This window comes from Chelmon rostratus, chromosome 23 (genome assembly GCF_017976325.1).
Source record: "Chelmon rostratus isolate fCheRos1 chromosome 23, fCheRos1.pri, whole genome shotgun sequence".
Taxonomy (NCBI): domain Eukaryota; kingdom Metazoa; phylum Chordata; class Actinopteri; order Chaetodontiformes; family Chaetodontidae; genus Chelmon; species Chelmon rostratus.
In genome coordinates this window covers 10,843,317-10,867,598 of record NC_055680.1, presented here as the reverse complement: position 1 = coordinate 10,867,598, position 24,282 = coordinate 10,843,317, and the positions used below count along the sequence as shown (strand labels likewise).

The window sequence follows — 24,282 nt, the reverse complement described above, 5'->3', positions numbered from 1 at the left end:
GGGGTGTCTGCTACACCAGCTTTTATAAGTCAGTTTATTCACCGACCAGCCAGAGGCTCTCAGGTGTTGCAGCCACATGTGCAGCTCATTAGCAATCAAAGCCATCTTTGAATCAGTTGCAGCTGATGAGATTAGAGTTGCCCTCCTTTCAACCTCATGAGTCAAGAAATGGATTTATAAAAGCTGGCGTAGGAGACAGAGCCACATGGTTTGGCCAGGATATACCAAGTGTATCACTTCACCTTCTATTGGTTAGCAGGTGTAGTTTGCTAGCAGCTCGGCTAGCTTCAGACACTGCCAACACATCAGTGGTTATGGCTCTTAGGTTTTGCCTTGGGTAAGTTGTTTTGGTGGGAACTTACAGGCTATTAAGTTTTCTTTGTGCTGACAATTTTGCATGCAAGTGACACATTCTTTTGTTTACAGCGTGGCCTTAATCCTGTCTGTGTGGTCAACTGCAAAATGCACTGGCATTCCCAATGGTAATTAAAATACTGGCTTACCTACAGTCACTAATAAGGTGTCGATATTTTTGACCTTAACTTCTTTGTGCACACAGGAGTTCTTGACATTGAGTGTCATGATCGTTACTTCATGATAGCTGTTGATCTCTCCTTCACTGGGGAGGAACCTCGCTTTGAGGCTGTTGGTAAGTTATGCACAGCTGTATCATGATGTTGTGTAAAGGTGTTTGGACTGCCACTGTCTAAAACAGGGCTATGCTGACATGTGCTTTGAGGGAAGTAATTGTAGGAATTTTATGTACATATAGTGCATTTAATCAATGACCAATCACCTGTTGTACTTTCTATAAGAAACTCTACTTTTTTGAATTTGAACAGGTTTGAGTAAAGTGCGCCTTGTTACTAATGTAATATTTCTCTTCCAGATGAGACAGGTGTGTACCCCATCACTGAGGGGTATGCAGCAAAGTGTGGCTACATCATTAGTGTTGTCCCTCTACAGGGCCATGTGGAGCTCCGAGCGTCTTATCTCAGCTGTCACACTGACAACAAAGTATGTACAAACAGCATTAGAATTATGAGGTTCAGTGATTTTGCATAACTTTATGTTATGGGGTCTTTCAGGATGACGAGGTGTTCACCTTCAGGTTTAACCTTATTGTAACACAAGGAAATGAGGTTACGTATGCCTTGAACAAGACCTGTTCTCCCACTCTCCCCTGGTCCCCCAGAGAGGTCACCTGTGAGGCCAACTACATGGAAGTAAGCTTGGTAGGATTACTTCTTTTACTTATGGGATAGTTTCAGATGTTCAATAATTCTGGTTTCTTTCCAGGTGTCTGTGAGGAGTGAAGTCACCTGTACATCTGGGACAAAGATGGATGACTGGAATGCCCTCAAACCTGTATGTTTTCAAATCACTGCTGAATGAGTTTCTCACTTTGATGTTGACTGCCATCTCCTTATGTCGACTTTCAATGTCTTTCCAGGCACATAGTTCCACCACTTCGGACTGGCAGGTGATGTTTCAGAGAGCGGCGGAGCAGTTGCCGCCCATGAACCTCTCTGAAGCTCGTAAGCAAGGTTATGTGTTTCACTTGACAGATGGAAGGCTTGTGTTTCGTACACCATATGGACAACCTGACTCATTCAGCACTGAGGTAAATCACTGATGCATAATTTCTGTGTTGTAAAACATTCAGTCTAAAGCAGGTTTTGACTGAGTCTCTCTCTCCAGGTGAATGGTGTTCCAGTAGAGGTGGTCCATGCAACTGTGTTCTCCAGACAAGGCTGGGTTGTCCTCATGGTGGACCTGGTGGCTGCCTGCTCCATGTGTCAGTATGACTGTTATTTGCTGCAGTTGCATGTCACAAAAGAATTTACAGTTTAAATTGCAATATTGGTGTCTCTTCAACAGATGAAGCATCATATGATGACAGCGGCTACATGGTGTGGGAGACTCCAGAGGTGCTGTACCCAGGTCTTGACAGCTCACAGATCAATATTGGACTTGATGGGGAACTTGTGGAGCAGCCAGTTGCAGAGGAGAGAGGCTACATTGTGGAGAAGCACAACACCACAGTCCAGATCAGCATCCCCTACAACGCTGATGGTGGATACAGGAAGGTCAGAGCCATCCAAGGTCCACAAATTGGGACAGTAACTCTTGCCCAACTCGTCTTGGTCACTGTAAAATAATTTGGCAATGATGGAGACAAAGGGGTGTTCATGCTGCATTAAACATTTTTATCAAGGAGTGTAATTTAGGGCCAGTCAGTATATGGTGCATTGGTTTATTTTAATCTGGCAGCATAATGTATAAAGAACAGTCAAGAGACATAAGAATCTAGCAGCATATCTGAACTGTACCCTCAAACTACATGTATCTGTTGCAGAGCTTTGTGTCTGGGGATCTCTACGAGTTTTATGTCTTTCATCTCTACTTGGAGCAAATCCTGGTGGACGAGGATCATGTTGAGACCAGGATCCGATTCCACAGGACGCTGGCCACTCCCCTTCTGCCACGCCCTGTTTTCACTGAAAACCGTAAGTCTCTAATGACACTTGTCAAGTTGATGCAACCATAATCTGAATGGCTCTTCATTTCAGGAACAGTTCTTGAGGAACACATGTTCACTGTCTACCTTGGTGACATCCCTGAAGACGTTCAGTTGACTGTTGTTCATTTGAATGAACATGAATGTACAGTGCCCTTTCCAAATGCAAGCAGCCACACAATCACAAAAGTTGCTCATCCCAACAACACTCATGGCTACACTCTGAAGGTGCCTTTTGACGACCCTGTTGTCATACAGCAGGTAAAAGGTCTTTTGAAGTAGGCTGACTTATGTCTACCACATTTTGCTCCTGTAAACTGTCTGGACTCATGATTTTATTTTTTTCCTCCTAGTTCTCTAAAGAAGATGCACTTCTTCAGTATAGGCTGGAAATCAACTACACACTTACTGTTTTGCCTGAAAACAAGTCTTATTACCACCTAGCATCTATTGGGGCATTGTTCACAGATGTCTGTAAGTCATTCTTTTTTAAATTGTCATTACTATTTGTATAAATGGTGAGCAGAGTGACCCACTGTCCTGTGCTCACAGCTCCTCCAACCTTTGATGCCGTTTGTTCTGAGTCTGGGATCAGCTTCAAACTGGACCACCGCCCTTTCGATTACCTGTGGGAGATCGGGATCGGCTCAGACCCGCTGACATCAGAGCTGGCAGCCCAGCACGGCTACATCATGAGCAATGACAGCCAGAGTCTGCTGCTCGATGTGCCGCTCTTCACTGATGGCTACGAGTACAAGGTGACATGAGAAATGACTCATTGGAACATTAAAATCTTGTTTGTAGCGTGTCAGTTGCCTTGAGGATGGAGCTCAATGACGACGCTGCATGTGTTTTACAGGATGTTACTTTGAAGGGATTCTTGGGCACTTTTGAGATCCTTGTGCGGGATCGTGAAACATCACAGGTCCAGAGCTCCACTGTGAAGACTTGTCCATTCACTACTACTGAACTCATTAGTAAGAAATTCCTGTTCTGTACTGTTGAGAGCAGGTGGGGTCTTGCATGTAATAACACATGCTAAATGCATTTCTCTGTAGTGTGTTCAACTGACGGGAGGATGACGGTGGTGGCGGACTTGTCTCTGGTCATCCCAAGTGGAGGACTTCCTGCTAGAACCAACCTGAGAGACAAATACTGTGGACCCAAAGAGGCAGACGGCACCAGAGCTCTCTTCTCTTTTCCACTCAACAGCTGTGGATCCACAGTCATGGTATTGCTGCTTGCTAATGTAAAACTATCAACCCTGGAAATATGAGACTTGAATCCTCTCTGTACTTCCCCTCACATTAATGACTGACTGAACAATGACGATGCTAAATGTGCCCTTGTTTGCACCTTTTTAGCTTGGCAAGGAAAATGTGACGTATCACAATGAGATTTTCTACAGCAAGAAGTACCTCAGTATGAACAAGGGAGTTTTTAATGATGCTACTGAGAGGTATGTGTCGAATTATTTGGCAATACTGCAGCCGCCAATCTAATGCCGTATCTTCAAGTTGTTCTCTTGCCTTGCAGGGTGACAGTACAGTGTACGTATCCTCTGGCTGGTCTCTATCGCCTTTTCTCAGTGTACAGGTTTGAGTCTGACTCAGCTGGTTTCGGCAGCATCATCCACACCACAGCAGGTACAGTGGTTTGTTCATCTGCTGGATATGACTAGTTCTCACTCACCATATTTTGATTTTGAACATCTGTTGTCTCTGCGCTGTAGGTCTGCAGAGTCCCACCATCAAGCCCACTGCAGCACTTCAAACCAGACCTACTACTAAAAGACCAGCTGGAATGGTTGCATTCCTACCTGCCGTACACCCACCCGCTCGCTACATTAAAGTTTCTCGGGTTCCTAATCTCTTCAGTGGCATTAGAAAAGGTGTGAATTTGACCGGTAAGATTCCTATGTAAGGGGTAAGGTCTCACTTTGCTCATTATTGTTTGGCGTGTCTTCACAGGAGTGACAGTATCATCCCAACCTAAAGTGGATGCTGCCCACATTTGAAGGAAATGTTTTTTTAAGCAATTTGAAATTTAATAAAGCTGTTTATTAAAACTGTCTTTTGTATTGTGTAGATGTGTCCCACACCTACACACAGTAATGTAAACATTCACTCTGTACATTCACTGAACTTTGAACACTGTAGCACTGCCAGACAAATTGACACCTTGGCCATAAGCCTAGGTTACAATGGCCTGGAGTTTGAAACGACCCAAGTCTAATATGGACAGCGAGTGTATCGCTGTGTAATATCACACGTTCATGCATCTCATTTAAATTTAGAGAATAGGCTTAGATTTTATTTAAAACAAAACAGCAAAAGATCTGACTTCCTGTGTGTACTCGGTTGCTCTGCAGACCAACTAAACTAATTACCTTTGTGAATAAAGGGTATTTGGAAGATATTAGTCTATTGCTGATTTATCCACTACAGCACCAATATGTCAAGTCAAGTGAAAGCCCTGAAATTGAATGTTAAGTATCTTAAAGCAAATTTCAAGCACTTGTGTATATACTTTTGCTACTTCATGCTGTCAGAGGAAAATGTGTCTTATTCCATTACATAATCTGGCAACTGTATTTAACAATTATCCTGCAGATTAATGATTAATGAACACAAACTAAGTTTTGTCTGCATCTCTACCGGCTAGAAATTGCTAAAACTAAATTGTATAGATGATGACCTTATAGAAGGGACCAATGTATATTTCTAAGTCAACTTTTAAATGTAGGAAATCATCTGTTGTGGACTATTCTTACACACGAATGATGCTGCTGTAATCCAGTTTGACAGAGTTCCAACAACTGTACAGCTGTTATGAAATTCAAGGACACAACTACAGGAGCAAATTATTCTATAGTTTGAGAGGGGGGAAATGTCAGTGTTTGTATATCTAAAAAGAACTTATACAAGGACATGTTCACGCTAATATTACATTTTCTGAAATGTGTTGTTTAAATATGCATATGAATGAAATCTATTAGATATGAGGCAATTTGCATCAATGTCCAGAACAGAAATCTGAACAACAAGAAACACTGAAATGCTTTTTTTCCTCTAATCTTAAAAATGTTTTAAGAAATAAATGCCCCAAATTTTTCTTAAAATTGACCAGTGCGTGAAAAAAATGTTTCCACCTGCCATGTTTCTCCTAGACAACATTTAGCTTCGTTCGTAAAAAACAAACAAAAAAAAACTTTATTCGTTTCATTAACGCTCATCAGTCAAAAGCACGGGGTTTCTTAAGTGAACCAGCAGGGGGCGCTAGCTAGGTGCTAGCATAGACATGACAGCGGCTGTTAATTTGTGACTTTTAGCCTCTTCTGACACCAGCATGTAATGGAACAAGCTATATGCCGCTTTTTACTCTCTTCAACCAACAGAAAAGTCAACCATGAGCTACAAAGAAGGACACTGTGTCGTGAGTTTTCACTTTTCGCTCTCTAGCACAAAGTTTACGGACTACGACAGAAGTTGTAGGCAAAGCAGTCTGCACGGTGTGTCTCATTTTCAGCATCATTTTCAGGGGTCCAGGCAGCCAACCCTCCCTCCCATCTCCAACAGGACCCTGCACCACCCCTCTTTCCTGCCTCTGTACATGGCTGCAGACTTTGCGCACCGTCACACGGGCTGCTACAACCAGCCAGGTGAGTCAGTTCCGCCACATACGTTTCAAAGCTTCGCCCAGCTGTGCCAACCCTCTGACTCACTGTCCTCCCTCCAGTCCATGCCATCATCCCCGCAGAGCTTTTCTACTCTGATCCCAGCATGAGCCGAGGGAGGAGGATCCACAACATGGGCAGTGAGTTGATGGTGAGGGTGTGACAGGGTGGGGTTTGTGGAGGGGCTCAGACAGAAGAGAACATTTAATAAGATGGGCTCAGTCCTGTCAGACAGAGCTCAGACCCTGACCAGGGGGCTGGAAGGAAATTGAGACTAAGAGTGAAGCAGGAGGCGGTTTGTTTTGCCAGTCAAGACATAGTATCAGCCATCAGCCTTTCATTTTACAGCAAACTTTCCCAGGAGACCTGTGATGATTACAATTTGCTAACGCATCAAAAAGTCACAAATTCATTGGATAGGGGTGCAGGAAATGAAACAGAAAACGAAGAGGTCAGATAGTAAGAAAATGTTTATCCTATTATCCTAAACCACATGCTGAGGTTGCAACTGAGCCCCAGTAGATTAGACTCAGCTTAGGCCTCATCATCTCTGTATCTCATCTCCTTGGTATGAATCATGCACTGAAAACCACAGCAGCTGTGGTCTCATGATTAGACTTCATTTTCTCTTCCATCTTCCAATTAAGGCCTCTATTAATATTTCTTTCCACCCTCTTTTATTTCCATCAGGTCATCGATTGCTTTCAGCTCGACACTCCACCACCAGTTATGTCCGCCTGCGTGGCCCCACCAGCCCGTCCAGATCCATTCAGAACTGGACCACACCCCATGATGGATCTGGGCAGCCTCACCTTTGAAATAAATACCCTCCAGCCTCCAGTTTGGGCAAGCCGGGCCGTCCTCCAGCTTACCCAGGAGGAGGACCAGGCCATTACCAACCTCCTGAAACTGCACCACCAAGACCCTATACAGAGTGATATGACTGTTACTGCTCCACAACTGGACTTGAACCCCATCGCGTTGCTTAGTCACTCAGAACCTACGGACTCTACCTCTGGTGACGATGTGTACAAGCCCCTCTGTAGTGATGTGCAGCATCCAAGACAGGCCAGTTTGCAAACTCAGTTGCAGCAGGGAAGATGCTGGCCAGATACGGAGATTGAGGCAGCTAACACCCTATTGAGCCTGATGGAGATGGACCAAATCTGGGACCAAAACCACAATAAATCAGGAGCAACACTTCCTGATACTCTGCCACACCAGCATCAAGGATCTGAGACTCTGCCTTCAGCAGTAACTACTGACTGTACCCAAAACTCAAAAGACGTCAGCTTTAGCTGTGTCTGGGAATCTGGAGAGCCAGGCTGGGGGGATTTTGTATTTGCAGAGGGAAGGAAAGTTGATAACGTTCACCTGCCAGTTCGTGAGCAGGATTTGGCGTCATGTTTACCTCTGAGGCTGCCTTCATTGTTCCCAGACTCGGAGGCAAAGAGCAGATCCAGTGTCTCTGGATATTTTACAGAGGTGAAGGAACAGACACTCTCTGACTCCGAGGGAGACGCTTTGCATGTCCTCCTGAGCCTCGGAGACATGGGAGTGTTGGATATCATGCAGTGATATCCAACACCCAGTGTACGTGTTTTGTTTTTTTTTGCTACCCTGTTCTCATTATGGAAACAACTAGTTGAGGGTTCTTTGCACTGGTTGCTCTAAAAATGTTTAATCTTGATCCAAATCTGCCCCCCAAAACCCTTTATTTTTGTAGAATGAGAATTTATTTCCCGTTTGAAAAGAAAATGTAAACAGTATTCTTAGTACCGTATCAGTGTTCAATAAAAATGATCAACAGTTGAGCCTCTGTTACTGAGAAACAAACACCTAGCTAAAAAGAAACACGTTTTTATTAAAAGCACAACTACTGTTTTGAAGGAGGGAGTCCCCCACTCAGTATTTACAACATATTGTTCATTTACAAAGTATCCACAAAAAACATCCAGACTTCACTGACAACAAGCTGCAGGGGGAGCTACAGTATTATTCCACAATGTCTAGTGACACGAGCTAACAAGCTAACAGGCAGCACAACCACTGTAACGTCATAATGGCAGCACAGCTCGGCCCACATTTGCACACATTTCAAAGCTCTTGTGCTCGATAGGATCCTGACAGAAGTCTTTGTGTGTAGTTCTTTGTTTTGAGTTTATTCAAAGGCACTTCCTGATTTTTTTTTTTTTTTACAGGTTGCAGTGAGATAAATTCCTCTTTAAACGTTAACACTTTTAAAAACAAAATATAACATAACAAGATTGTTGTATTATAAAACGTGTCATATCCTGCATTCTGGCCAACTTGGTGCAACTTGACAGCTTGCTGTGCATAACAGGTATGAGAGAGGATTTAACTTGCGTGTGCATGTGACAACTGTGACACGAGAGGTGTTTACGGGAACGCCCAACCCTTTTCTCCGCAGCAGGACTGACATTTGTACAATGTGGTCGAGCGGTAGCTAGAATGATTGGCATTTCAAACGTGCAGTTTCAGTGCATGAGGAGGTGTCAAAGCGGAGGCCGCATGCTCACAAGTGTGGCTGAACAGTGTGGCTGTAACACTGTAATGAGCTGATATCTGTTATTAAACACATACATGCACATTCAAATAGTTCCTGTCAGCTTCAGTAGTAAATGATCTACCTCAAGCTCCAAGCTGGTTTAACTGCACACTAATGTACTCCAGAAGTATAAAAAAGGTGATGACTGCAGGTCTGTTATGACATCTCCTGATCATCGCCCTTCTCCTTTTATCTTTCATTTCCTGCTTGCTGCAAACTGGCACTCCCTCTGTACAGAAGTCACGTGTAAAGAGTTTGTTTCCCTTTATGGTCCTGACTAAATGTAAACATCTGTGATCAGTCGATTCTAATGAACGGTGTTGGCCCTGCTGTTGGCGACCATGCTCGCAGCCTGCATCACTCTGTAGCGCTCTCTGAGGTTTCGCCGCCTCACATGCTCGTTGGTGATCTCGATGACGTTTGCTGCGGGGAACCAGCCCTTCTGACCGTCAGACAGGCGGATGCCTTCGCAGCAGCCTGGGAGAAAGAGGAGAAGTGGGAGGAGAGGAGGGAGGTGGGAGGAGAACAAACAAGGGAAGATTGGAGGCTTCTGTATTGTTCATGCAAGAAAGTCGAAACAAATCAATAAACTGCTAAAGTGGAGGGTTGAGGATTGAGGCAGTCATGAGGATCAGGGTGCATAAACAAGCAGAGTCAAAGGAAGGGGCGTGTTAATGATGCATGTCAGGACATTCGACTGTTTTGATAGGAAACGTGTACCACATTGAAACCTTAATCTGATTCTTAGTCTAGATCCACACACACATAATGATGTCAAATGATAATTTTGATGCAAGCACAGATGGATATCGCGTTTGAGCAGTTTCAGCTGCAGAGTTGTTTCTGTAGAAGAGGAAATGTATGTGATCATCTTTTCTTATTCTCTCTGCGACAGTCTGATAAATACATAAACAACTCCTAAATCCGGGATTCCGCCACGTTGTTCTTACCCTCGTTGGTTTTGCGGATGACGTTGATGATCTCAGTGGGCTCCAGGGTGAGCTCGTCTGCCTGCTGGGCAATGTACTGCTCCACACACTGCACCTGAGGGCAGTCTGACACACATGCACACACACACACACACACACACACACACATAAGAAACTGTGGATATGAAACACAGGCAAACACACGCTGTGGTGTCACTGTAGTCCTCACCCCAGTCCTCATAAATCACTTCATCTTCATCTCTGTCTGGGTTGGTGGGGTTGGGGAAAGCCGCCATCCACCTGTGCATGTCTGACCTGTCGACAGAAACAGTTGTAATGTCAGCACAGCTGAAGTGATAGCCATCCATCAGGAAGTTGTATTTCATCATACATGTAGATTATACTCTTCTCACTGGTCAAGTCTGAACTAAGGCACTCACTGTGAGGGAGCTTTGAACAGCCTCTCCATCATGCGTCCCTGGTGATTTTCCAGCAGGGTGAGGTTGAAGCAGTGCTCGTAGGGGCCGCTGCTGCCTCCGCCTTCCTCTACTGGCTGCACCTGCACCAGAGAGCGATGGGCATGGTCGAGTACCACGAAACGCTCCACGCTGCTCAAGAGAAAGGAGAATTCATGTCACATCCACTGTATTTCGTATCTGCTATCTTTGTCGCAACAATGGCATATTTTTGTGTAGTTAAAGATCAAAGTTTGTATTTGTTTCCATTTGGCTTGGACTACCAAAATCAATCTTGTCTCACCCTTTTTTGGCAGTGATGATGAGCAGATCGTTGAAGAGGAAGAGGTAGACGGGCGTGAACTTCGCTCTCATGTTGAAGAGAGTTCCTCCTTTGGACATTTCCTGCAGCTCTCCCTTCTTCTCCAAATACCGTGTCTGGGAGATGATCGGGATGGCCTGGAGGAGACAGAAACCTTCATCTCCTTTTCGAAATAAACGCCCAGCTCAATAAAGGACAAATGCACACATCCATCGTTACCTTCAGCTTGTCAAACTCCAGTGTTTGAGAGACATAGATCAACTCCTCCATCTGTCTCATCTTCCCCACTTGTGTGTTGCACTCGTCCATGATCTGCATGTGATTATAGAGTGGAAAAATAGACAAGATTATGAAATAAACACTTTTTTTTTTCAATTTCCATTTATCCCCTCCGGCTGTCACTATATAAAACTGGGTGTCATTGAAAAATACCCTCAAATGTCTCCCTGATTGAGCAAACTCTGTCTCACACTGCCTTTGTCCTGAGCGCTACGTATGACTCACTGTCACTGTGGAACTCAATCAATGGGAAATGCTTCAAACAATGGCTGACGTCAAATGTCCAGAGGCATGCAAAGCACTCGAGAGTCAAATGATATGGATTTGTAGGCAGAAAGAAGGGTGATGAAGAGCGAGGGGGGGTTTACCTTCGACACAGAAGCCAAAGCCTTGGAGGCCGTCTGCTCCTCTTTCGTCCCCTCCTTTGTTCTCTTCAGGATGTTCTGAGAGGACAAACAACAACTTTCTATTTCTGCAGCGGACAATCGTCAGGAAACATTTTTTCCATGTAAATGCAAACAAGGTCATGAGGTTGCGGCGAGGTGCGCCCGTGTGTTTGCTTATGGCTCAAGAGGCAGAGCGGGGGAGATAACGCTGGAACGAGGATATTTCACAAAGCAACGCGCCATGATTAAGTCAAGACTATTGGCTTTCAATGGCTTGTAGCAAGAGAGGAGATGGGTCAGTTATACAGAATGTACTGCGGCTTTCTGTCCAGACACTTGAACTCGTGTAAAGGTTGCAAAGGCTAACTGCATTGTAGTCACGCTCCAGTAACGTTGCCGTGACGCCGACCTCCTGAGCTTTGTCCTCACATGGGGAGAAAAACCAAAAGCAAACACACATTTCTACTTCAGGAGTCGAATCCACAAACATTTCAACCTCAATCTGATTATTTGGTCATTTTTACCTTCCAAAGATCCAGCTAGGACCAAAACATTGTCAGTAGTTTATAGGCAGTGTGCAGATTTCCAGTCGTAGCCTCAAACATAAATAATGTGCATATAATTATGACATTACTTGTTGCACATTTGGCAGAACAAGCTTGTTCACGAGACAAGAAGACTGATGCTATTCTCATAAGATGCAGCTAGGAGGCAATTAGCTTAGCATAAAGCCTGGAAGCAGTGGACAAAAGTTAGCCTGGCTCTGTGTAAATGTCTCTGAAGCTCACTGATTAAAAAGTCGTATCTAGGTTGTTTAATCTCTACACAAACAGAAATCTAAAAATTACGTTTAACAGTTTTACAGGGGGCTAATGTGCCAGAACTATATATTGGCGAACAGCATTATATAGATCATATATTATAACATATGTATTACAATTCCCCTGATGCCACTCACCTCAATGAGCATTTTGATGCGTGTTATTCGCTGGAAGGGCAGCAGCAAGAAGGACATGAAGGGCAGCCGCTGGCACTGAGGCGACTCTTGGAGACGAGTGATGACCGCAGCAAACTGCACGTTGTTCTTCCTGTAGACACACAGAAATGCACACACACACATACACACCCCCACACACACACATATATATATATATATATAGATACCTTAAGTATATGCCCTATGTAGGGTTGCAAACTTCCAGGGATATACAATTTGTAAACTTTCCATGGGAATTAACAGGAATTCATGAGAAATCAAATCAAATAAACAATAAAAAGGAACTATACCATATAATAAGCAGACATTATTTAAAACCTGTCTAATAGAAATGAAAAAAAAATCAACAATTTAGCTGAGCTGAACGTAAATTAACTGAGCTGACCCATTTACCAAGACTGAATGGATATGAGATTAATAGTCTTGATTAAAAGCTTGTTGGTCCTTTGGCTCAGACAGTGCAGCAGTGTTGGCAGTAGTGTGGCTGCACATGTGACAGAAGAATGCACCGTGCATGCAGATGGTTGTAATGCTACTGAATTCCTATTTAATGAGATGCTGCAAATGATCCATTCATGTGATGCTGCTGAATGCAGCACATGGCTACAATTCAATTAAATGAGCATATACTACTCCCAAAACATGTCGAAGGCCTCATATTGCTTTTTTGTGTGTATTTTCCCCCAAATAAGGTCACTATTAAAAAATGTATAATCTTTATATTTTCAACATTGCTTAACTTGAAATTTACAAACCCTTTGCAACCCTATTCCTATTTGACAATCAATGCCTGCTTTATTGTTTATTGGTGCTTTCTCATCTTTGTTTTACAGCCTCAACTGAATTCTCAGTAACCTGGAACTGGTTTGATGGTTTGACTGCAGTTCCTTACATGAGCAACGTGTAGGTCTTTTCCTGGTAAATCTGATTGCGGACGTAGTCGATGTAGGCGGGGAAGTTGTGCTGGGCGTGGTAGTGGATTATGTCACAGATGTCAGGGAAGACCAGCTCCTCGAATATGCGGTCCTCCAGGTCTTTCAAGAACCTGTGGAGTCAGACAGCAAAGATTTCACAAAAAAGCTTCACAACCATAAAGAACGACTACACAAAGACATACAAAGCTTTAATTGACCATCGCCTGACCTCAGTTCAGGAAATGACTCATTACATTTTTCCTTTTCCTTCCGATCTTTTGGTATCTTTGTCCCAAGCGCCAAATGACCTCATGACAGTTCAACTCATAAATCACCTTCTTATTTCCCTTTATCTCTCTCTGTCCTTCTTTCTGCCATCTCTCACCTCTCGCTGACCTCCCGGACCCTCAGGATGTTGGAGAAGAGGGTTTTCCTGTCCCTGATGATCATCGTCAACTCCAGCTCCCGGCTGTCCAGGAAGTGTTCGGTCAGAACTCGCAGGGATCGGAGGTAAGAGGCCTCAGATGTCAAAACCTCAAACATGCTCTGCCAGGGAGAAGGCGAACAATGTGACACATTTTACACATGAAGGATATTTGGACAAAAAGGGAATCAACACGGTGTAAAAGCAGGTCCCCTTTGTCGTTGTTTTGAAGTCATTTCTGTGAATAATATCCATTTATTTAAGATATTGTTTGGCACATTTTGCCTTTATTTGATGGAGTACAGCATAGAAACAGACAGCCGAGAGAGCTGGGGATGCCAGACTGGAACCAGGGACGTTAAGGTTACATGGGGTATGCATCATGGACCACTAAGCCACCATGACACTACAAATAATCAATATTTAATAAATCTGTATAATGATAGTTATTCTTACTATCAGTTACTTTTTAATACAGTCTGATTTATGATAGATTCATAATTGTGTCTTTCTTATTCTCTCTTCTTATTGTTCAATGAAATAAAAAAAAATGGCTTGGTTTATCTGCAAGCTCTCTTCCTAAGATGCATTCCTGTACTTAAAAGTTTTTTTCTCCTTGAAAAGTCCTGCCTGACGTTGGGAAGTTAGACGAGCGGCTGGAAAAGCTTTCATGAACTGGGGGTAGAGTGAATCAATATGTTATTCCAGCAGTGAGTGATACAGCGAGGCAGAGTGGGCCATAATTCAGGTAAAAACATTGCATTATTACTTTAAGATGTGATTTAAAACTTGATACGGCATCTCCCGTTTCTCTTCTCCTCGCATCATCGATTTCTCTTTCTGTAATCCCGCCTCGGTTCAGGTCAGTCCCTCACCTCCTGGTACTTGCACCGCTCGGGGCCGAGCTGCTCCAGCACTCCGCTGTCCCGAACAGCCGCGAGGTCCTGCCACAGGGTGCTCTGGCCCGTTGTGGGCACGGGGCTGCCCCTGGGTGCTCCATTTCCAGTCGCTGTCGCAGTACCAGTTCCAGAGCGACGGGCTGCAGAGTCCATAGCGTAGTCCACACTAGTTTTACTGATGTTACGGCAAACTGTCTGGCGTCGGATCTCCTTGGTGATGACGGTGGCACGGTACGTCTGGTACAGAGGCTCTGAGGGGAAACAAGTCACAAAGGTTCCTAACAGTAGACCCCAGATGCACATGATGTAGACATCTCTCGAAACATGTACACTGAGTTGACAGTTTCTTACCTGTCCGACCCAATACATCAGCCCTATTATGATTTGTCTTTGTTACGGTTTTTACAGTTTGTAACTCCATCCGATAATTGTTGACTCAACTGATATTTTAGGCTTAACATATTATTCATAATAATACCCAAACACTTTATTTTATTGACAATTGCAGAGTTTGTCTGCAGTCATTGCTTTACTTTTACTTTATTTTTTACTCTTCAACTGAAGTGCACCACAATGTAAAAGCCTCAGAAATCTCCAACACCGCATCATCAACAATTACAAAGTCAAAAAAAGATTCCTGAAGTTAGGATGTACTGATGCACTGTATTTGATTGCATTAGGTTGACCCAGTGTACCTAATAAAGTGGCAACTGGTTAATGATTGTGCCTCCACTAACTCAGTCAGTGTGTTCGCTGAGTTTTGTCAAAATAAGACCAGTATAGTCTGAAGCTGTGTCCTATTTCCATACTAAATCTGAGCCAGTTGTGAATGTGCAGTGTTTTCACACAGGAAAGGAGAAAAAAGAAAGTGTTAAAAATGGATGATTTTTGAGTGTGCTGTTGATGCACACTAATGGAAATGGAGAAGCAACAGCTGCAGAAATTTTACAGAAATTGTGGATGGTGGTAAGATGGCTTCCGAAATATCTACAAAAGGTGTGTATATCTGTACATTTTCTGCTACAAAATACAGTTAAGTATGTTGCTTTTTCTTATACTAATTGTAAAAACAGTACACTATGATAAACAGTATATAGTACATACTATATACAGTTACAATGTGGAATGGAATTGGGACACAGCATGAGATGTTAGCTGTAAAGGTTGGTCTCCATTGAATTACAGGCCAACATCATAGCTCATGGCTAACATACCAGCATACTGACATTGTATCCTATCAAAAGCACTACTTTGACATTTTCAGAGACTCATCCTTGTCTATTTATGTTTGTCACAGGTGTCGTCCTTACCATCCTGCAGCCGAGACTCCCAGTTGAACGAAGACCCTTTCTTGAGGGAGCCCCTCCTGACTGGAAGCCTGAAAGAGGAGAAAAGATCAAACCAGGATGATGTGAAACCAAACTGTCCAACACACGAGTGAATGACACAGTTAATGATCCCTCCAGACAAACAAGATCAACAATACTGACCTAAAGGTTGAGGCTGGTGAAATTCTACATTCTTCAAACAAACTATCTGCTCCAAGCCTATCTGTTCCAACTGAGGATTTAAATATTTCAAAAAATGTTAAACAGTTTGCTGAAATGGCTGGGCACTGTAGTTTTTAGCAAATGTTGCTCACATAAGAGTAAACAGTGCATTTGCTGGGGACTATTTTCAGCTGTGGATAAATACATATTTAGTGTGCTAACAAGCTTTGGAAGCAGCAGGACGGTGAACTACAGTACTCATGTTCATTGTAACAAAGAAACATGTCAGCCAGTGTGACCCACGCAGACAGTACTTGTTTATTGGATCAATTCATTTTCATGATTTTGTTTTCACAAATAGAAAAATATAGAATATTGTCAGCCTTACCCTTTTAAAAAATGTAAGTAAAAAGCAAAGTGAGCGTCAGAGTGATAACTCACGTTTCTTCCACTGTGCCCTCTTCATTCCCTCCATTCTCCTCTCCATCTAAAAAGATGAGTAAATGTCATTGTTTTCAATTACACTGAAATTTAACATCTTGTGCATCATTCATAGCCCATCTCAGGCAAAGATAATTATGTTTGTTCCGTGCGAACCTTTTTTCAGCGTGAGGGATTGCAGCGAGGCACTGCTGAGCCTCCTGGAGTCTGTCTTCGGTGGTGGAGGTGGGGGTCTGTGAGGGCTGGCCTGGGGTGGAGTGATGGCCCGTTGGGGGCTCAGCCCGCTGGCAGTGGAGCCGCTGGGGGACGAGGGCCGCAAAGCGCGCCACTCCTCCATCGTGGGCTGGGGGAGAGGAATGCCGCCCCGGTGCACTGGGGTGAGGTTGCGGCTGTCCTGAGGCATAGGCATCCTCGGCGGGATGGCTGGCGGCACGCCGTCTGGGCTTGAGATGGGTTCTGTGTTATCCTGAAAGTCGGACGACGGGTCTGAGGTGCTGTAGGACAGTTTAGACCGACGGGCTGGTTTGCGCACCTTGATCAGAGGGATATCCAGTTCCTTACATGCAGTGGCGGTCTTTTTGGGACTGGGGTCGACCACTGGAAGTGTGGCCTCATAAATATTTTCTTCTTCGTTTTGGGTGGGTGTGTCGTGGATTTGTGCTGACTGAGCATGTTTTGGGGGGACGGGGGGAGACTGAGAGCGAGAGACAGCAAGGCTGAGAACAGAGTGAGGGCCCGGGTCCGAGCGTCTCCTGTGGCCATCCGCAATCAAAACATTCAAAGATTGGTGGAACTTCGTCATTTTTTGTTTCAACACACTCCCATCGGCCACTGAAGTCCTGTCCACCTCATCCCCTGCCTCACTGTCCCCTTCCCCTCCTCTCTCCCCCTCCTCATCCTCATCCTCCTCCGACTCCTCCCCATCCTCCACCCTCTGCTCTTCATCAGTCCCATACTCGTCTCCACCCACACCATCATCCACGTCCACGGGCACCAATATTAGTTTCATGCCGGGCCACTGGAGGTGGCAGACGCAGCTGCAGCTTGGGTCGCAGTGGGGGCTGAGGGGCGCGTGTGGACTGTGCTCCGCCTCCACTTCATCTCCTCCAATCAGCTGAATCTCCACCTCTTTTCCATCAGGCGCTGCATCGAAAAGAAGCAAAACTGATGAAATGCTTTAAAATGTTTCTGAAATGAGAAGATAATAATTCTTCTCTAAGGCTGCTATAGAAAGAAACATATAAATGCTCATTTTTTCCTCCACATCCCAGGCTGAAACACTGAGCTACAGGGTGAGAATGAGCTGTTTCCTGTCCCCGTCCATGCTGCATGTGCATCCACAGATAGGACGGCTCACTTTCATTTAGAGCTTTTTTTTTTCCATCTGTAACAGCTTCGTGTGGTACAGGCTGGACTGTCGAGTCAGCAGTCCAACACTATGCAAATACAGCGCATCTGCAAGTGGTGTGTTCAAATATTCATGGAAAGTCTGCAGCGTTGCATGGGGAAAAAATTCAATATTGACAGAAGGAAATGGAAAAGGTGGAGGAAAGAGAGAGAGCAGTCAGGATGAAGGTTAAAAGGGTCAGTAAGTAAAGATATGACGCACGCAAAAAAGTCTAACTCAATACCTAACATTTTCCCTATCAGCCATTACCACGATCTTTTTAAAAATATAGTTAAATGGAGATGTAAAAAGGATTAAGCTTTTTTGAGACATGTGTTTTAAGGTAATTGCATTAGTTTATGTTCTGATGTTGTATTGTCGAAACGATTGATCAGAAAATAACTGACAGATAAATGGATGCTGACAATAATGGTTAGTTGCATCTGATGACCTGCTTAAAGGCTTCCTGTTGCTTGTTGCTGGGGAAGAAAAAGAGGGAAGAGATCAGATAATCAGACAGGCAATAAAATCTAACTTCTTTGGGTTCCTCTTTTGTTGAGTCAGGACAAAGCTGAACATCATGACACAGCAAAAGATGTCCCGTGTCCATGTGCCACGGATTAAAACTGAAACAAATGTTCAAAGTTTTATACTTTTTACTGAGTAGCCACCATGCAACAACTGGAAGATAACACACTGATAATAGGTGATGGATATCAATGCTTGTGCGTTATCTTTACTGCATGTTTCAGCATCACTTCCTGCTTTCACATTACGCAAAAGCAGGCATGCACACATACTCTTTCTCTCTTACACACACACACACACACACACTCAGACAGGTGATCATCAGACTGACTGAACCCGTTTACGGCTGTTGGTTTAGAGTAACGAGCGGCACCACACCTGTAAGTCAGAAGAACACCCTGACTGCGCTGCAGCTTTGACTTTCAAACCAATCAGCTTACACACACGCTCACACGCACTGTCTGCATCAAATCTACTATACCTGATCGTCCTCCTTCCATACTGATGTTGTCCCCCTCCTCTCCTCGCTCACTCTGTTTCAGCTTCTTGCTCCTCTTTACGGGCAACGGAGGCGCCTGCTCCCCCCCTACCTGAAGCTGCAGACTGGCGCGGCCTGGTTTGGGCTTAACGGTGGGCGGCCGTCTGAACCGTTTACTTGTCGTGACTTCTCCGGTGCCATTGGTGGGCTGCTCCCCCGGCTCGTTCGCAGCACCCTCCTGTTTGCTGAACTTGTTCACAATCCTCTTGACCTTCCCTTCAGAGGGGCTCTTAGTGCTGCCTTGGTCTCCCAGAGGAGGGGAGCTGGCTTGCGTTGAGGGTTTTGGAGGGATCTCGGGTCTCGGCTTGGCCTCAGGTTTGAGGGGTAAAGGCGACATGGCTTGTTGGGATGCTTCCTGGACAGACATGGTAGCTGGAGTCTTCTCTTAAGGTGCGATTCGCTCCCAGCCCTGACCAATCAGAGGTCAGGCTTTGAGGGTAAAGGTCAATGTGAGCATGTCTTCATCACCTGATGAGTAAAAGGAAAGGAAAAGAAAGTTGAAAAGTTCATTCAGATCAGTCACTCTGCATCCTGGGCCCTAGGGCAGTGGTTCTGAAGCCAGGGTTTGGGACTCCACATGGGGTCCCAACTCGGAAGGATCACAAGAAAATTACAGAAAAACATTGTTTTTTTTATGACTTTTTTCTCATTTTCTTTACTTATACTTTCACCTCCTCAGGCACCATAAATAAGGACATAACCTGTCACATGGAGCCACAAGTATGAACTGCTTGTGCTGGGGGATTTCATGCGTTTATTAGACAGCAGAGGGAGAAGGGAATGCAATAAAGGTCCCTGGATAGACTGTGATTACATAATGAGCCTTAAACTCATAGTTAGTGCTTCTCAGCCTTTTTGGCCTTTGAAAAAAAAAGGTTCACTATAATAACAGTCATTTTCTGTTGCTGAACTAAACATTTACGCAAGGCTGTAAATGGTACATAATTAAGCATTTCCATTACAGTACAATCCTAAGATCAGACTTTGAACTCTGTTCTACCAATCCCCTACTGCAATAAGGCTTCACAGGAATATGAACTTTGCACTGGAAGGAGCACATTCCCACAAACAAGCGAGAATGTAACGACAAGTGTGTTTACTGCACTACAAGCTGACGCAGTGGAGGGAAATCCAGCTACAGGTCATTGATTTTTCCACCGTAAAGATCTTTGACATCAGTATGCAACTTCTAAAATTGTTATTTATTAATGACTCACAGCTGAGAAGCACAATGCTGTTTGTTCATTTACTGCTTTAAAGGCTGGAGGGTGTCAGCGGCATTAGAGCAGGGACGCCGATCAGACAGAAGGTTTCCAGTTCTGAACCGAGATTACTTTCAACCGTTATCACAGCTTGATAGTCTGTGTGAAAGGACGCAGTGAAGCAGCAAGTATTTTATGGTTTGCTGACAGTTAATATGTAATATCTGTGTAGCAAGCTGGCAATTTATATCATGCTTATGATTCCTGACTCATAGGTGTAATTCAATTAATAGCTAACCACTGTTTCAATACAAATGGACATTCATTATCACCCCACCCTGCCCATTGTTGCCCTGGCAGGTTGGAAAGCCTCAAGCTCTTTGCGGTGTCTTACATTTCAGCTCATTTAAAAGTGCTCTGAAAACGTTCATTCACCCTGTTAATATCTGGTTGTGCTCCATTGTCTGTGATCTTTACACGGATGTTCATGTTTTGAAAATACCAGCCTACTTTTATGCTACAAAAAGCATAATTAGGAATTTGTCCACACACTGACACTGATGCCTGCAGCAAATCCGCACTGATTCAACCCTTTAAAGCTCAAACACTGAGAAACTCCTGTATTCAAAGCGCTCCAGTCGCTCAAATGAATCAGTCAAACGCTGCAACGTAAGCGTCCATAAAAAGAAACATGACGGCAATAAAGTGAAATTCAACTTCCATTCAGGGCGGCCAAATGGCCATGCTGCAGATTCTTCCCACCGCGTTTTTTTTTATGTGTGTGCAACAGCTGATGCAACACCAAACCCATCGAGGGTCGGTCATCTTCTGAGTCATCCAGAAAAGAGAGCAGCGCAGCAGAGAGCGCTGCTTTGTGCGACTTCTCGATCAACACATCTGGCACGTAGCTGCATGCATTTGGGATCACATGCACATTGTCGAAAAGCTGCAACAAACGACTTAATTAACAATTAATGTAGCGATTGTGCTTTAGTTTAGGTTTTTAGTCTGTAAGTGTTTTAAAGACGGCAGATGCCCGTCATACAGACCCGTCAGCAGCTGGCAGTCACATGAAACCCAAGTGTCTACAATTTTAGCCACACTAGCAGCTTTTCCCTCTGGATGTCAATGTAAGTCTGTCAGTCGGCCCACCACTTTGTTCCAGACTGAATTATCTCAACAACTATTTGCTAAATGGCCTGAAGTGATTTGATGACGAGCAAAATTGGGAGTTGATACATTTTCAGTTGATAGACAGAAGATAAACTCATTAATCCACTAACAGCATTAAATAATGGAAGTAATTGCTAGCTGCAGTGCTATTCAGCACTGCCGATAAAGAATATTAACACAAAACTGCAGCCTACTATCAACAGATATGTTTATCAGATTCTGAAAGGGGAACTCCGTTAATTTTGCGAAACAAGGTCAGTGACGTCATCACGAGGAGATCTGCACAGCTTCTGACAACAGTTGCATGATGTCTTCTGAGATTCTGCAAGCAGCTGTCAGGAGTATAACAAAATAAGACATTACTGAGCTGCATTATGGGAAATGTAGGGCGCAGTGTTTTTGGAGTTCGAACCATACTGCAGGCAGGAAGTTGGGATATCTCGGCCTCTGCTGCATCGATTTTGACCTTTATTATTTAAATCTGTCTCTTGTAAGTCCCCCAACTTTATGCAAGAGCATTACTGAATAATCTGAGTAGCACTTTAATGGGTCATTCATGTAATGTTTTGCTTTGTGAAAGATTAGAGGCTGTTCATTTCTTTTAAAGTGCCAGTAATTTCATATGAAGCTGTGACTGGACCAGAAAACACTTTAAAGAAATTCATCAACAGTAGTGCTTAATACCAGCAGGTAAACAAAAGCATCACAGAGGATCATCCACTATTTGGGGCTCTGGACCTGACAGTCTTTTCCACACAGCTCACTAAAGTCAATAACACAAGCAGTGGCTGTTTGTAGGAAAGTGCACCAGCTAGTCAGACCAGTTCGGATGGGGTGTGCACGCTGCACAGTCGGTGAGCTTGTAATAAAGAGACAGACGGGGTTTCATGTTTCGGTCTGACAAGAAAAATGTTTCCAGGCTGACAAAGAGTCATCCATTAAATAATTGCAACATGACAGAGCAGGAATGGAAGGAATGGAAAGCTCTCAGGGGGTAATTAAAAAAGACGAATGCATCAACCTGTACATGCTTTCATTTTCCAACACTCCTTTTCTCAATCGGGTTTGTGATTTTCAAGTGCTCAGAAACATGGATAATCTCTGACATGCAATGTGTGTGTGTATGTGTGTGGGGCAGGGGGTGGGGGGTGGGTAATGTATGTCTGTCCAGGTTTCAATTTAGGCCCTCTGGATACTATCATTGTCCACGGAGTGACACAAAATAGGAGGGTGCGTTCGCTCACAAAGCGCTCATCGAGACAGCAGGGATGACACATTCTGAATGAGATCAGACTTGAGGTTACAATTCCTCGCTGACTTTTCCTTCAATTAGCCCATACCAGACTTCATTTGCCTTTTGTCTCCCTTTGCTCTATTGACCTGGTTAGTTCAATAGCTGCACCCTCCAGTCTACTGGACCTGACACACACTCAGCCTGGGTCAGTGGGCCAGTCATTCATTCCGGTAAGTGTATTTGTCCTGGCAAACCAATACATACCAGATATGGTGTGATCCCCTAAATCAGATCAGCTTGACAACAATCCTTAAGTGCTTAAAGTGGGTGTCTATTAACACAATGCTCTTTCTGAGTGTGTGTGTGTGTGTGTGTGTGTGTGTGTGTGTGTACAGTATGCCATCTGCTCTGGACACTAATGGGTCAGTGTGTATACAAAATGGGTAGGGGGGCTTTAAGAGAGCTACCATTGTAATACATGTGATGTGCATGGAAGCTCCACGTTGGACAGGAAGAGGGGACGGAAAAGGTGTGTCGGAGCGGAAAACACACACAAACACACACACACACACAGACACACAGAGAGGGTCGGAGTACAGGAAACAGGAATAAACAGAGTTGGTTTAGTGACATGAGTGATAGACATGGATATGTAAATGTGAGGTCTAGATCTCAAACGATTGTAACGGTAATATCAAAAATGAAGCTGCCAATGGTGGTCTAGCCTACTATGTGTCAATTTTGGGGATAAGAAAACGCAACATAAAAAATAACACAGACGAATAAAGTGCCCAGGGCAGTCTATTTATAAAATATTAAAAATCAAAGGTCTCCTACAACAGTCTTGTTTGTATACCTTAATTGGCAAATATATGAGTAGGTTACTGTTACCTACATGTGTGTATGGCAACGTCACTATAATATCATACAACCCTTGCTAAGTATTGCAACGGCTTTCAACAAGGGAACAGGTGCCTACAGGCTCAAGCGTCAAAAGTAAACCAAACCACACCTGCTAAACTACAAATTGTAAACTATTCTCAGTAAAAACACATATTAAAGACAAGATAACTCACCAGTGTTATTCAGACATGTCTGGCTCTTTCTCTTCAGTCATTCGGCTCTAGTGTTGGCAGTCCAACATAGTTAGCTGTGGCCAGAAAACAGGCTTTAGGTTAAAATCGGTCCGGGACGCAGCAACGTTAATGTACTTTAAACTTAACTCGTACCGCGGAGAAAAAAACGCTCGTTAAACAAACTGTTACGGCAAAATATCCACAACGTACAGGCGAAAAGGTTCAGTTTCTTATTGTTTCTCTGACAGGCTTGTTGTCTGAGCACCCATCATCCCCCTGTTGTTCTCTCCTTTGTTACCAGCAGCATGTATGAGGGAAGAAGACGGGAGGTAGGAGTGCAACAACCCCCCTGAGGCCAAAAACCACCAAGTCCTACTCAGTGATATTTAGAGCTTCCGGTCAGGGGTTTCAAAATAAAATTTAGGAATTGTAGGTTTAAAATATTTCTGATAACAAATATTCTGATCAATTATCTTCTGACCAAGTGTCAAATGGATGGACATAGGTGTTAAAAATACACACAAGCAGCTATTAATTTAATTTATAATTAAAGCTTTATAAAACTCCTATTAAATTAAAGCTGAAAGTCCTTTCATCTGCCATGCCATCACACTGTCAGATGCTCACGATGAGCCGGCTAATAATGGTTTATCCACAGAAAAATTGATGGATGGTAATAAGTATATTATTGTGTCTTCTTAAATGTTAATCGTTGATTTTGATGATTATGGCTGAATGTGCTCATGTGTATCATTTAATGGGAGCCTGTGTGGCGGGTTTTAGTATTTGCTTTATATATTTTATTGTATGTCTTATGCATTTTACAATACCCCTGCTCAAGT

The 24,282-nt window shown here is 43.8% G+C and overlaps 2 protein-coding genes across 3 annotated transcripts; one reads left to right on the top strand and one right to left on the bottom strand.

Annotated features, from left to right (window-relative positions):
• Nucleotides 1-594: 594 nt before the first annotated feature.
• LOC121626953 lies at nucleotides 595-7,775 on the top strand. The gene is made up of 20 exons (XM_041965708.1): nucleotides 595-649; nucleotides 890-1,017; nucleotides 1,089-1,226; nucleotides 1,300-1,368; nucleotides 1,454-1,624; nucleotides 1,702-1,798; nucleotides 1,882-2,090; nucleotides 2,360-2,510; nucleotides 2,574-2,782; nucleotides 2,875-2,995; nucleotides 3,074-3,279; nucleotides 3,381-3,498; nucleotides 3,580-3,752; nucleotides 3,886-3,980; nucleotides 4,058-4,167; nucleotides 4,254-4,427; nucleotides 5,919-5,956; nucleotides 6,050-6,182; nucleotides 6,260-6,348; nucleotides 6,888-7,775. Exons 1-20 carry the CDS (start codon nucleotides 595-597, stop codon nucleotides 7,773-7,775), a joined length of 3,372 nt encoding a protein of 1,123 aa, XP_041821642.1.
• Nucleotides 7,776-8,357: 582 nt separating this feature from the next.
• On the bottom strand, nucleotides 8,358-23,739 carry arhgef15b (Rho guanine nucleotide exchange factor 15b). 2 transcript variants are annotated; one of them, XM_041965651.1, is made up of 17 exons: nucleotides 23,651-23,733; nucleotides 23,441-23,514; nucleotides 18,699-19,223; nucleotides 16,459-17,445; nucleotides 16,303-16,348; nucleotides 15,682-15,749; nucleotides 14,348-14,622; nucleotides 13,434-13,594; nucleotides 13,027-13,179; nucleotides 12,096-12,225; nucleotides 11,120-11,194; nucleotides 10,692-10,784; nucleotides 10,455-10,609; nucleotides 10,136-10,303; nucleotides 9,925-10,010; nucleotides 9,717-9,821; nucleotides 8,358-9,243 (listed from the first exon to the last, which is right to left on the bottom strand). In XM_041965651.1, the coding sequence occupies exons 3-17, from the start codon at nucleotides 19,120-19,122 to the stop codon at nucleotides 9,074-9,076; spliced, it is 3,096 nt and encodes a 1,031-aa protein (XP_041821585.1). In that variant the 5' UTR covers nucleotides 19,123-19,223; nucleotides 23,441-23,514; nucleotides 23,651-23,733; the 3' UTR covers nucleotides 8,358-9,073. The 2 variants fall into 2 exon arrangements, with proteins under 2 accessions (XP_041821585.1, XP_041821584.1); XM_041965650.1 differs by having other exon boundaries at nucleotides 23,441-23,739.
• Between the last annotated feature and the right edge of the window lie 543 nt (nucleotides 23,740-24,282).